General features: G+C 43.3%; 1 protein-coding gene across 3 annotated transcripts in view; it reads right to left on the bottom strand.

The window, feature by feature from the left end:
* AIG1 (androgen induced 1) overlaps window positions 1-2,724 on the bottom strand; it is a 235,233-nt gene extending 232,509 nt beyond the window's left edge. The window contains exon 1 of one of the 3 annotated variants that reach the window (XM_083176547.1): window positions 2,205-2,724. In XM_083176547.1, coding sequence (XP_083032673.1) covers window positions 2,205-2,345 — 141 coding nt within the window. In that variant the 5' untranslated portion in view covers window positions 2,346-2,724. The remainder of the gene's footprint in view (window positions 1-2,204) is intronic. The other 2 variants (XM_083176546.1, XM_083176545.1) reach the window with 2 other exon arrangements.
* Window positions 2,725-14,247: the final 11,523 nt, after the last annotated feature.

Raw genomic sequence — 14,247 nt, 5'->3', positions numbered from 1 at the left:
AACAATAATCTGAATCATTGCTATTGGCAAAATCTATACTTTTGTAAACATGATATTTAGTAAATATACACCCTATAGTACAGAATACAACACAATATTCACCAGTCTTATAACTATTTTGGTGCCCTGCTCCAGAAAGGGGTAGAGAAATAATACTAAATCACAATACTCCACACAGTACTATCCGTTATTCACATTATGCCACACAGTAGAGTCGACTCTAATACATGTTACTGCAGACAGCAGAGCCCTTATACACATTACACCAGACAGCAGAGACCATGATAGATAGATAGATAGATAGATAGATAGATAGATAGATAGATAGATAGATAGATAGATAGATAGATAGATAGACATTTAAAAAGATAAAGGGTTGGTAAAACAAAACAGTAAATTCATTGTGCATGATTGGAAACAGCTATAGTACAGATCACACAAAATATTTGTTTTGCAACATTCTTCCTATCAATATTTTATTTCTAGCAATATCATCATTATTAAACCAGTAGCTGCTTACATACAAAAGATATGTGACTTGCAAGCACTCCTTAATTTATTGAGGTACACACAGCATTTCGGCGGGTGTGATAGATTAGGCGATGCGCTATCCCCTGCTTCAGCGCACGGGGATAGCGCATTTACACATCAACGCCACTTCGTAAATCTACCCCTGAGCCACCACATTTTTCTTTTACATGTGCCCACTGTTTAAATTGTTTATTTATTTAATTTTGGATATTTCTTCATTTATTTGTACACATAATTATTTTTATATTTATATTTTATTTTATTATTTATTTTTATTCATACACCTATTTATTAATACACTTATTGATATCTTACTTATCTTTAAAACAAATGAGCCAATAACACAATTCCATGTTCAGTGCAGAGCAGCTCCAGCACCCCTACATTCATAGTGTTCTTTTTGGTCATGAAGTTACTTGAACATACAGATTGATCGCCATCCACCATCCCCCTGCCAGTCTGCGCCACCTCCGCGCTCCCCATTCTCGGCAATGGGACGCACGAGCTGGCTCCATCTGTAATAATGGACCCCAGAGCCAGCCCTAGGCATTGGCAAAGTCCTATGGCATTTAGAATGCCTGGAGGCTTGCAGCTCATACAAATGAGCCAGCGCAGTGGTACACAATAGTGCAGGGAGCAGAGACAGTGGAGGCAAAGGATTGGGTTGTGACAGATAAGGAAGTGGCATTACTGTGTAGCATTACTGTTAAGGACATTATTATGTGAGGGAAAATGTTCAAGGGGAATTACTGTGTGGCATTATGTGTATAAGGGCATTACTAATATGTGGTATATTGTATAAGGGGCATTACAGTATTTGTATAAAGCTCACTATTAACAGTCACTATTAATATGTTGTATAATGTGTAAAGCCTCGTACACACAGGGTGATTTCTCCTAGCCTGCATGCTGAGCGAAGCAGGCTAGGGAAATTGCCCTTGTGCTTCCAGGGCTAGATCGTCCATTAACACATAGCGATGTGTGTACAGGTGATCTGTGCTAACCAGTGTTATGCTTAGCACAGCACAGACAACATGTAGTCAAAATCTAGTCAGGTGATGGTGACCCGTGGGACAACACATTGCCATTGCTTCGGGATATACACACGGAGCAATCTGTGCTTACTTTCTAAACAATTCGGTGTGAATAAGGAGCAATACAGTGTGTTCTAATGTGAATAGGGAGCAATACAGTCTGTTGTAATGTGAATATGGAGCAATGGATCAGGGGTAGAAATAGCGATGGTGGTAGGGGGAACCAACTAAAATCTTGTCTAGGGCAACAAATTAGCCAGGGCCAGCTTTGTTGAATCACATAAATCAATAAAGTATACAACATAAGCCACATACATAAGGGAACATGTTGAAAATATGTAGACCATACAGTATGGCCTTACTGTTCAATGCACACAATATAAAGATGTCCATGTGTGTTTATCAACATGTCCAAAAACATTATATATATATATATATATATATATATATATATATATATATATATATATATATAATAGACATACATCGTAACAATAAAAAATGACAACTGCAGCAGCCATAAGCCATGTTCTATGCTAAGGAAACCTGAATGTGATTAGCTACAGTACAGTATGTGTGTGTATTCTATTATGTAGTACAGTACATGTGTTGGAGCAGCTGAATATATTCCTGACTCACCAGGTCAATGAAGGTGAGAAACTTCCAGCTGCCCCCATAGGTGTGGTGCGCGGGCATCTCTATGGCCTTGTAGTGGCACAGCACGGACAGGTATGAGAGCAGGATGGCAGCCCGCAGCACCTGGCATGGGATTAGCGCCATCACAGCGCAGGACAGCAGGGAACGCCGGAGGTCAGCAGCGGCGGCGGCGCAGAGACAGGCCGCACACAGCTCCCCCTCCCCTCTCTGCCCCCCCTGTATGTCACTTTTTATTTTACAGCCTCCTTCACTTAGCGTCTGGGGAGCGGGGAGGGCGGGGGAGCGGGGACACGCGGCTGGCACTAAGCACGCAGCCTGCCGGAGGAGAGAGAGGGGGGAGCGGTTGCCATGGAGAGCAGGATGGCACCGGCAGGGCCTCCTCAGCAGCAGCACAGTCTGTCTGTAGGGGGGATGAGGAGAAGGATGCTGCGCTGAGATCACTGGCTGGGGGAGGGATCTTAAAACCGTTCATATGACGTCACCCTCATTGCAGCTATGATGGTGGAGCAGGTGCTTCATCCCAGTGGCCACGTTCATATTGCTGTATAAACTATGTATACAACACTCATTTATTCACCTACAGTAAGTATATAGTTGTGTGTAACCCTGCACAGCTGACGTGGGGCACAGGGAAATTTACACGAACAAGTGCTATTAATAGTATTAGACTAGTGTACATTGTCTAGTGTCTATCAACTATTTAACCCTTTGACTGCCAAAGTTGCTGTGAAAGATCCTCAAAATATTCACTAAAAATGCCAGCTTTGCTCAAAGCTACTATAATTTTAATATAAATAAAAACAAATACAGTGAAGACATTACACCCTAAAAAAGAACAGTCGCTGTGAGCGATGCTGGCATTTTTACCTGACATTTTGAGGATCTCTCACAGCAACTTTGTCACTCAAAGGGTTAAAGAGCATTTTTTTCTTAATTTAAAATTTTTTTTGTTTTAATATGAACAATGTCACATAGGGGATAATTATTTTCGTTGCACTATGAATAAATCCGTGAGAGAGTTCCCAGCACTATTCTAATCAGCGCACTGCAAATGCCGACTAGTGGATTTCTGCTTGCACCCATCTTGGGTTGAGAACAGAAATCTGACAAAACTAAGGCGGTGATACTGCTTTAAGCCCTAGCGTGGCACAAACAGCATCGCCATGGGGCACTTAAGTCAGAAAATGCCGGTACTCGTGACTAAACACCCAGGAGTACCGGCATACTCCAACTTAGCAGCACGCTGATTAGCTCTCTCCCAATGCTATGCACACCGCAGAGAATAGAATTGACCCCGTAGATTGCTCCGGACCAAAGAACTTGTAATACCTGTACACTGTGCATTAACCACCTAACACACACACATATATATATATATATATATATATATATATATATACATATAATAACTTCGGAGATACAGTGTATTTAATTAGCCACAGGATTTACCCAGTAGCTACTTAAACCTGATTGTGCCGTTTTTATGCAGACTTTACTTCCCAACTCATGGAGCTGTGAGGTTCAGTCAGACTTTGGAGATTTACACACTGGGGCAATCCCCGCTAAAGAGATTGCTCCAGCATGGCAACCACAGATAACTGAATACCCTGAATATATAATAAAACAAAAATAGGTTTTATAGTATAATGCAGTGATGCCCATTGATGCCTGTATCATTAATGGCTAATGTTTTTTCTCTCATTGTTACACAAGCATTGTGGTATAATTGTTATGTTCTGGTCATGCGCAGACCAGGGCTATTATCTCAATGCCGCCAATGTTTTCTTAACAATTTGAGCAGCTCGGTGCCCACCATCGATAATCGACAATACACTTGCTTTCAGTGGTAGACCATTTATTTAGGCAAACCATAAATGGTGATAGCCATCCCTAGTCCAAGGTACTGTATCAATATTCATGATTGCTATGTGATCAATATAATCAAAATTATCCTTGAAATTACAGTAGTTTTGATAATAATACCGATATTTTAAATTAAAAAAAAATACTTTTTCTTTTTTTTTTTACTTTGGGAGTGTTGCCGAGCTGCCATTTCCTGTGAGTTGTGCACAATATGGTGGGATCCAAGGGTACAGAGGGGCCAGGAGATATATCTGAGATTGGTAGCTGCTGGAAGCCCCCACAGTGGATGTTTCTAACTGGCCAAATGAAAAGGCTGCCATGTTAGCCAAAGTCAAGCCAATATGCAATTCCATATGCCAGCCATAAAATCTGCCAACAGCTTGGTGGAAAATATAAATGCCCGCCTAGTTGTGATGTCTGGACAGACATACTGAGAGACCAACTGGCCATATGTATTGGCAAGTACAGATCCCTGGAGTACTCCACTTGTAACCTTTCCCTCCTTTGACTGTACTCTGTTTACTACAACTCTCTGTTTTTTGTCCTGCAACCAAGATCTTATCCATTCAAGTATCTTAGAAACCAATCCCAAGCTTTCAAATCCTCCATCTTTTTATTAGAGCTGGGCAGGCTCGGGTTTCCCAGATCCGAGCCCGCACAAACTTCACTAATCCGAGCCGGGATCCGAGTGGCGCTCAGAGCTTCCGTCTGACTTGGATCCGGGCGCGCGGGCAAAATGTAATTGCCTGGCGCTGGATTCTCATGAAATCCGGAACGCTATATACAGAGCGAGCATCCGGCGCCATTTTTCACTCGTGATTTCAGCTGCTTAGAGAAAGGAGTGTAGTCTGTGTGCGGAGTTTAGTTAGGTTAGGCTTAAGAGCTGTTTTTATTTTCTGCTTGGGCGATTGCCAGTGCCTACTAGTGCCACTGTCTGCTCTCTGGTGGTGTGTGTCTGCACTGCCAGGGGCTGGCTGCCACGCGCCAGCCCATCAGTACCTCTACCTGGCCACTTCATCATACATGTTATGATTGCTGCTTGTGCATCTGTATAATTAATTAATAATACCCCCCTGGCTGGTTTATTTTTTACAGCCTTGGCTTATACATCAGACATGTGTATATGACTGCAGTGTGCAGCACTGTTGTTAAACTTATTAACCATATAGATTGTAAGCTTGTAGCAGGGCTCTCCTACCTCCAAGTCTGTCTGTTTTATCAGTTTATACTATTGTAAAGCGCAACGGAATCTGCTGCGCTATATTAGAAACTGTAAATAAATTAAATAATAAATAAATAAAATGAACCACTTGTATACTAGTCTGCTTGTGCATCTGCTGTATAATTTATAATACCCCCCTACTGGTGTATTTTTTACAGCTTTACATAACTAGTACTTATTCTCTGCTGGTGCATCTACTGTACTACTGAGTCTGACATAAATAAATATTAATAAATTAACAGTGTACTGGTGCATCTACTAATTAAAATAATATCTCTGCTGGTGCATATTAATGATACTGCTGTATATATAATAACTCTTTGGTGGTGCCTTATTATTAATTGACTACCGTATATCTTTCTGGTGGTGCGTAATTGACTACCGTATATCTTTCTGGTGGTGCGTAATTATTAATTGACTACCGTATATTTTTCTGGTGGTGCATAATTGACTACCATATATCTTTCTGGTGGTGCGATTTTATTAATTGACTACCGTATATTTTTCTGGTGGTGTGTAATTGACTACTGTATATCTTTCTGGTGGGGCCTAATTGATTGAGTACCGTATAATCGTATATAAATACCTCTCTATTGGTGCAACTACTGCCATATATACTTGCACTCCAGTGGTGCTGTCCTGTGGTGTAATATTATATTGCATAACTCCACAAAACTAATGGAGATGCAAAATATGGAGAATAAATTAGGGAAAGAAGAAGGGCCACTTCCTCTTACTTCTGAAAGTGCTGCAAATGCAGCTAGTAATGATGACATAGATGATGATATGCCATCAACGTCATCTGCCAAGGCCGATGTCCAGTGTCAAAGTACGGGGCACATAAAATCCAAAAAGCCAAAGTTGAGTAAAGGAGGACCAAAAAAAAAAAAAATTCAAATCATTGGAGGAGAAACGTAAAATTGGCAATGTGCCATTTACAACACGGAGTGGCAAGGAACGGTTAAGGCCCTGGCCTGTATTCATGACTGGTGGTTCAACTACACATGACCATGCAAGCCCTCCTACTCCCCCCTTTAGAAATTTGAAGAGATTTCAGCTGTCATCAAAAACACAGCAAACATCTCTGCCTACTAAAGAAGACATGTTATCACAAACCCCCAAGGAGAGTCCAAGGCTGTTGGTGGTTGCAATGCCTGACCTTCCCATCGCTGTACGGGAAGAGGTGGCTCCTTCCTCCATTTTCAGCACTCCCTCTGCATATGCTGGAAGGATCACCCACAGTGCAGTTCCTGATTTAGATAATGTAGGTGTCAATGTTGTAGACCGAGAGGAGGATATTGATGTAGCTGGTGCTGAGGAGGAAGTTGACGAGAAGGATGCTGACGTGGTTTGCTTAAATGAGCCACCAAGGGGGAGGGGGGGAACAGTTGTTGTCCATGGGATGAAAAAGCCCATCGTCATGCCTGAGCAGAGGACCAATAAATCCACCTCTATGGTCTGGAATTTTTTTTATCCAAATCCGGACAACAAATGTATTGCCATATGTAGCTTATGTAAAGCTCCAAAAAGCAGGGGTAAGGACCTTGCCCACCTAGGGACATCCTCCCTTTTACGTCACCTGAAGACCCTTCATAAATCAGTGTTTAGTTCCAGAACTGTGTCTAGCAGTCCAGGGACACCTAAATCCCTTGGTCCTCCTGTTGGAGCCAAGCGCCTGAAAAGCACACCACCAACTCCCTTCTCGTCAATTTCCTCCTCCATCCGGATCGGGGGGGGGGGGTCCTGCAGGCCATGTCACCAGCATGACTGACTCCTCTTCTATCCGAGATTCCTCCGAAGAATCTTGCAGCACTACGCCTACTACTGCCGCTGTTGCTGCTGCTGGGAGTCGGTCATCATCTCAGAGGCAAAGTCGAAAGACCACTACGTCTTTCACTAAGCAATTGACCATCCAACAGTCGTTTGCAATGATGATGAAATACGACAGCAGTCATCCTATGGCAAAGCAGATAACTGACAGCTATGTTGGTGTTAGACGTGCGTCCACTGTCCGCCATCAGTGGAGTGGGATTTATACAGCTGAAGGGCTGTGTCCCCGGTACCAAATCCCATCTAGATTCCACTTCGCTAGGCAGGCGATAACCACGATGTACAGGGACGTCAGAAAAAGTGTCCTCAGTGCCCTGAAAAATGCGGCTGTACCCTCTGTCCACTTAACTACAGACATGTGGACAAGTGGATCAGGGCAAACTAAGGACTATTTGACTGTGAAAGCCCACTGGGTAGATGCATCGCCTTCCACATCAGCAGAAGCATCTCCTGCACGTCAGCTCCTTCCAAGGCAGGCTACGCTGTGTATCACCGGTTTCAGGAAGAGGCACAATGCCGACATCTTCTTAGAGAAACTGAGGGAAATCATCTCCCAGTGGCTTACCCCTCTTAGACTCTCCTGGGGATTTGTGGTGTCGGATAACACCAGTAACATTGTGTGGGCATTACACATGGGCAATTTCCAGCACGTGCTATGTTTTTCCCACACAATTAATTTGGTGGTGCAGCACTTCATCAGAAGTGGGGGATGAGCGCTAATAAGAATAGATAGAGAGATATAGGATAGAAGGATAAAAGAATGAAAAACACCTGAAAAAGTAAAATGCGGGTTAATAATAATGTTTACAGCTCCTTTGGGCTGTTTTGTCATGTCCGTGGTGCGTTACAAAACAGCCCAAAGGAGCTGTAAACATTATTATTAACCCGCATTTTACTTTTTCAGGTGTTTTTCATTCTTTTATCCTTCTATCTTATATCTCTCTATCTATTCTTATTAGCGCTCATCCCCCCCTTATTGTCCTAAATTTTTAACAAAAAATTGAGCTGCTTTTTTTCACTCCAGCGCAGTGGAGTATATATTGTAACTTCATCAGAAGTGACAGAAGCGTGCAGGTGATGCTTGCGGTGGCCCGCAAAATTTGTGGACACTTTCGCCATTCTGCCACTGCCTGCGAAAGGCTGGAGCATCAGCAAAAACTCCTCAACCTGCCCTGCCATCAGCTTAAACAAGAGGTGGTGACGCGCTGGATCTCCACCCTCTATATGCTGCAGAGGATGGAGGAGCAGCAAAAGGCATTCCGCCACTGCCTGGCAAATGCTGGAGCGACGGCAATAACTGCTCAACCTGCCCTGCCATCAGCTTAAAAAAGAGGTGGTGACGTGCTGGAACTCCACCCTCTATAGGCTGCATAGGATGGAGGAGCAGTAAAAGGCCATTGAAGCCTACACGGCCACCTACGACATAGGCAGAGGAGCGGGGCTGCACCTGACTCTAGCTCAGTGGAGGCTGATTTCCGTGTTGTGCAAGGTTCTCCAGCCGTTTGAACTAGCCACACGTCAGTTCCGACACTGCCAGCATTAGTCAGGTGATTCCCCTGATCAGGCTGTTGCAGAAGCAGCTGGAGAAAGTGAAGGAGGAGCTAAAGCATTGCGATTCCGCAAAGCATGTCGCTCTTGTGGATGAAGCCCTCCATACGCTTTGCCAGGATACGAGGGTGGTCAGTCTGTTAAAGTCAGAGGAATACATTCTGGCCACCATGCTCAATCCTCAGTTTGAAGCGTATGTTGTGTCTCTGTTTCCGGCGGACACAAAGGTGCAAAGACCTGCTGGTCAGGAGATTGTCATCTGAAGGGGACTCTGAAACAGCCACAGCTTCTTCTTAATTTTCTCCCACACCTATGGCTGCGAGGAAACAGCTGTGATTTCCCACACAACCCGCTGGCAGGGATGCAGGGCAGGCAGGAGGGAGTTTGGACATCTGGTCCGGACTAAAGGACCTGCCAACGATTGCTGACATGTATGCTGTCACCATTGAAAAAATGGTGGAGGATTACTTTCGTGACAGCATCCAAGTAGACATGTCAGACAGTCCTTACCTGTACTGGCAGGAAAAAAGGCAGTTTGGAAGCCCCTGTACAAACTGGCTCTATTTTACCTGAGTTGTCCCCCCTCCAGTGTGTACTCGGAAAGAGTTTTAAGTGCAGCAGGGAACCTGGCCAGTGAGCGGCGAAGGAGGTTGCTTCCGCAAAATGTGGAGAAGATGATGTTTAGAAAAATGAATGATCAATTATTCAATGAAGACCAGGAATTGCCTCCAAAGAGTCCAACGGGGACGAATTGATAATCTGTGAGGATGAGGAATTACACACTGAAGGGGGCGAGGAATCAGAGGAGGAGGATGAGGAGTGACAATGACATCTTGTCTCTGTAGAGCCAGTTTATACAGGAAGATATTATGAATTTTTTTTGTGTGTGGGGGCCCAAACAAATCATTCATTTCAGCCACAGTTTTGTAGGCCCTGTCGCTGAAATGTTTGGTTTGTTAAAGTGTGCATGTCCTATTTTCACAACATAAGGGTGGGTGGAAGGGCCCAAGGACAATTCCATCTTGCATCACCATTCATTAATCCTACTGAGAGTCATTCATATGTGGGACTTGTCTTTCAATGCATACAACTGTTTGCGTTCTTGACAGTGATAAGTGGACTTGTCTTTAAATGCATACAACTGTTTGCATTCCACTAATGAGAGCAATTGATTGCTGCACGAATCGCCCACTGCTCCTCGGCTGGTCACCGCCTGTGGTCAGATAGGGTGTAACAGGTGTCTCCGGGAAGCCACAGATAACTGATACATGACTGTGTCACAGACACTGTAAAGCAGATGGTATTCCCTATATTATTCCAGGAGGCCGATGCTGCCACTCTCACCCTGAATTATTCCAGAAGTCCGTCAATGCTGCTCTCACCCTGCAGTATTCCGAGAGTCCGTCGATGCCACTCTCACCCTGCATTTATCCGGGAGTCCATCACTGCCTCTCTCACCCTGCATTATTCCGGGAGTCCGTCGATGCTGCTCTCACCCTGCATTATTCCGGGAGTCCGTCGATGCCGCTCTCACCCTGCATTATTCCGGGAGTCCGTTGCTGCCACTTTCACCCTGTATTATTTCTGGAGTCCGTCGATGCCGCTCTCACCCTGCATTATTCCGGGAGTCCATCGATGCTGCTCTCACCCTGCATTATTCTGGGAGTCTGTCGATGCCGCTCTCACCCTGCATTATTCCGGGAGTCCATCGATGCCGCTCTCACCCTGCATTATTCTGGGAGTCCGTCACTGCCTCTCTCACCCTGCATTATTCTGGGAATCCGTCAATGCCGCTCTCACCCTGCATTATTCCGGGAGTCCATCACTGCCTCTCTCACCTTGCATTATTCTGGGAGTCTGTCGATGCCGCTCCCACCCTGCATTATTCTGGGAGTCCGTCGCTGCCGCTCTCACCCTGCATTATTCTGTGAGTCCATCACTGCCTCTCTCACCTTGCATTATTCTGGGAATCCGTCAATGCCGCTCTCACCCTGCATTATTCCGGGAGTCCGCCGCTGCCGCTCTCACCCTGCATCGCACAACCAGATGCCGTCGGAAGATGGCCTAACTGACAGGAGCGACACAAGGGCTAAACACAACTAAGATGTGATATCCCAAGGTGTAGATGGTACTGGAATATGGCACCTACTTAAAGAGTTCATATAAATATATATGTTTGATGAATGCAGATGGTCAATTAAGGTCAATCTCAGCTCCTATAGCCGCATGCAAACAGACACTTACTTTAAAGTTCTGTCTCACATGCACGTAACATTTTCTTTAAAGGTGAGAGTAACTTCATACATTCATCTGTAGCTCACACTGGTATGACACTTACTTTCAATTTCTCTTACGCGTACCCGTAGCAGGTTCTTGTAAACCAGACGCTCCGTGTTGAAAGATAAAACAATTTATTCCACACGATTAAAAGTTCAACAGGTAACAAAGATGGAAAGTGCAGGATGGGAAGCACATAGCAGTGTAGATGGACAGGCGGGGATGCGCTGTAGACGCGACCGCTGAAAGCACTGTGAACACCTCGTCCTCCTTAGATGTGTGCTGCTTGAGTGGACAGCTGAGACGGCATCAACGTGTTTCGGAACGGATGTTCCTTGGTCAAGATATGCCACAGTCATTCCTTGGTTCTCTTTTACAGGCAGCCACTCCATCACGTGACTCCTTTTTCACCAATGAAAACCTAGACAGCCCGGCTTGTATAGCTCAATGTGTCTAATTCGTGATTTGCTACAAGTTTACCAGTGCAAACATAAAATCACAATTTTCAAGCTAAAGTGTTAGCTACAAGTTATATTAAAAATATATCATATTTTATACAGTCACATAAAACCACAGATAAAAATATATAAAAGACCATATACATAAACTATATAGAAAGATATATATATATAAAAACAGGGAAACACTGAAATTCTATGCTCTCAATCGTGTTAAAAGCCGGGCATAGGGAAACAAAAAGGACAGAAAAACAAAATGGTTTGTGACATCTCAATATACATCTATAGAAACCACTTATACTCAAAATCCAGGTTGAGACCTCTGGGTGATAATGTTTTAAGTTCAAAGATGGTTCTCATTTCCAACCTGGCAAGGTCACCCTCTAAATTACGGGTTCTCCATCTTTTATTGCATAGTTGGATGCCACAAAATGATTTCAAATATTTGACATTACAAGAATGCTTTTCTTTAAAGTGCATTGATATACTGTGCATTTCATACCCCTTTTTTATGTTACGGGTATGCTCCGCAAGCCTTACCTTCAGCATGCGACCGGTACGGCCCACATACTGATACCCACATTGACATTCCAATAGATAAACAACATTATTGGAGCCACAGGTAATTAAATCTTTAATGTCATAGGATTTGTTCGTAACATTAGACTTGTACCCAGAGACTTTATTAGCGGTATTACATAATACATTGGCCACAACGATAAAAGCCCTTAGAGATCATTCTTGATGGTCTTTTATCGGTAGGGATCGCACTTTTCACAAGTAAACTCTTTAGATTATCAGCCTTCCTGTATACAAAACAAGGCTTTGTACCAAACTGCCATCCTGTCTGCCGCTGCAGTGCCACTCCTAGATGAGCCAGGTGTTTGTGCCACACACTTGTGTGGCTAAGCATAGTTATCCAGCTACCTCGGTGCAACCTTTTGCCCTAAAAACAATATTGTGAGGTGTTCAGAATAGACTGGAAATTAGTGGAAATGAATGTTATTGAGGTTAATAATAGCGTAGCAGTTTTTATGCTTTAAAAAAAAAAATCAGGACCCAAAACGTTTAGGGGTGTTTTGGCAAAACCCATTAGAACCCAAAACCTGAAGGTAATCAGAACTCAAAACCCAAAATGCGAAAAGTGGCCAGTGCAACTTCTTTCTGACACACTCAACATTTGCTGACGACTAAAAAGGCTGGCAAAACTCCACCAGCTGTTCATAGGCCGTAAGATTATTGTTCTTGTTCCAATAGTCCTTTGTTTTCCAAAGACACTGGAATAGTTGAAGGAAGACATCTAAGGATAAAAAAAAGAAAATGTTTTAGGTATTGTGTTCGTTATGGCTATGGTTAAATGTTTTTATTATGTTATATGTTTGTATTTATGTTTATTTAAAAGTTTTAGTTATTGTTTTCAGTTGTAGTTATGGTTAAATGTTTTTATGTTATATGTTTGTAGTTATGTTTATTGAGTTATATTTTATTTGGATGAAAAAATATTTAGAAAAAATATTTAGTAATACAGTTCAATTTTAAAGCACTGTGTCATCATTAAGCATCAACAGAAAATAATATGACACATCAGGGGTGCAGAAGCAGGTAATCAGGATGGGCATCAACAGTTTAAAGCCAATTTGGAAAACCAGAAAAGAATGTGACACATTAGGAGTGCAGGGGTCGGTAATCAGGATGGGCATCAATAGGTTAAGCTGTAGTGGGGCTCCAGAAAACTACCTGCAATCCGATTTATAATCCAGGATAATCAATAGAAGACACAGGCCGCTGATGAGTGCTGCTCCTGTTGGGCGTGTAGATGGGTGTGTCTAAGTTCAGAGTCAGGTGACTCCTCCAAGCTGTCGTGTGCTTGGAGGAGGTGTACTACAAATGCACTCCAATACAGGAAAATACATGCGATATGGCCACTTTTCAACTCGTTCCAGGAGTTCGTAATCGGATGAAAAGTTTCCAAATGGCATTAGTGGATGGGGGACTTTAGGGAGTCAGGGAGATTGCTACTATTTCAGGGAGTCTCCTGCAGAATGTAGACAGGTGGGCAACTATAGAGCCGTTCTCATCAGAGCGGTCCCGGCATGTCAATCGCCACCTGCCAGCCCTCGCCATCCGCCGAATGGGGCTTGTGCACTTTGAAGATGCTCACATGCCCCATTCTTGGCAATGGACACACGAGCATGTGAGACAATTGCGTGGCCACTTCCTCCCATGTCCGCCAGCGCTCGCCATCTGGCGGATGGCCCGCTGGCATTAACACAGAGCCTGGCTCCATCCGTATGACTGAGCGATAGACAGAGATGATGGAAGAAGTCCCTGGTGACACGGAGGAGCATGCTTCCTCAGTGACATAGCATATACACATTGGACGATTTGAACATTTTGACGTTCCTACAACTTTAGTACCATCTTCTTTCATCTACACCAGTTTCAAAAGCCATAGATATTCCCAAACTTGTGCATATATGAAAGATTCAACCACATACCCCTTGTTTAAGCAGGTTCAAAGCCATTGCCATGACAAGAGATTTATCCCTTTATTATGTTAATCTGCTTGTGTACATACAGCACAGAAAATGATTATTGTCTCATTGCTGACTATAGATGTTACTGTTTGCTAGTTGTGCTTCTTGTTCATGTACATTACAATACATATGAACAAAATCCGGACATATTTCTGACTGTTGCAAGCAGATTTTACTATAAATATATTTTATGGTAGGTTTAGTATTCTGTTTAAAGATATGCATGAGGTAATATAGTTGAACTGAAAGACTACTTCTAGTGCATTAAAGGATTTACAGAAAGCTGTTAG

Source organism: Crinia signifera, chromosome 3 (assembly GCF_055691185.1).
Source record: "Crinia signifera chromosome 3, ASM5569118v1, whole genome shotgun sequence".
Classification (NCBI taxonomy): Eukaryota; Metazoa; Chordata; class Amphibia; order Anura; family Myobatrachidae; genus Crinia; species Crinia signifera.
This window is presented reverse-complemented; position numbering and strand designations above follow the sequence as displayed.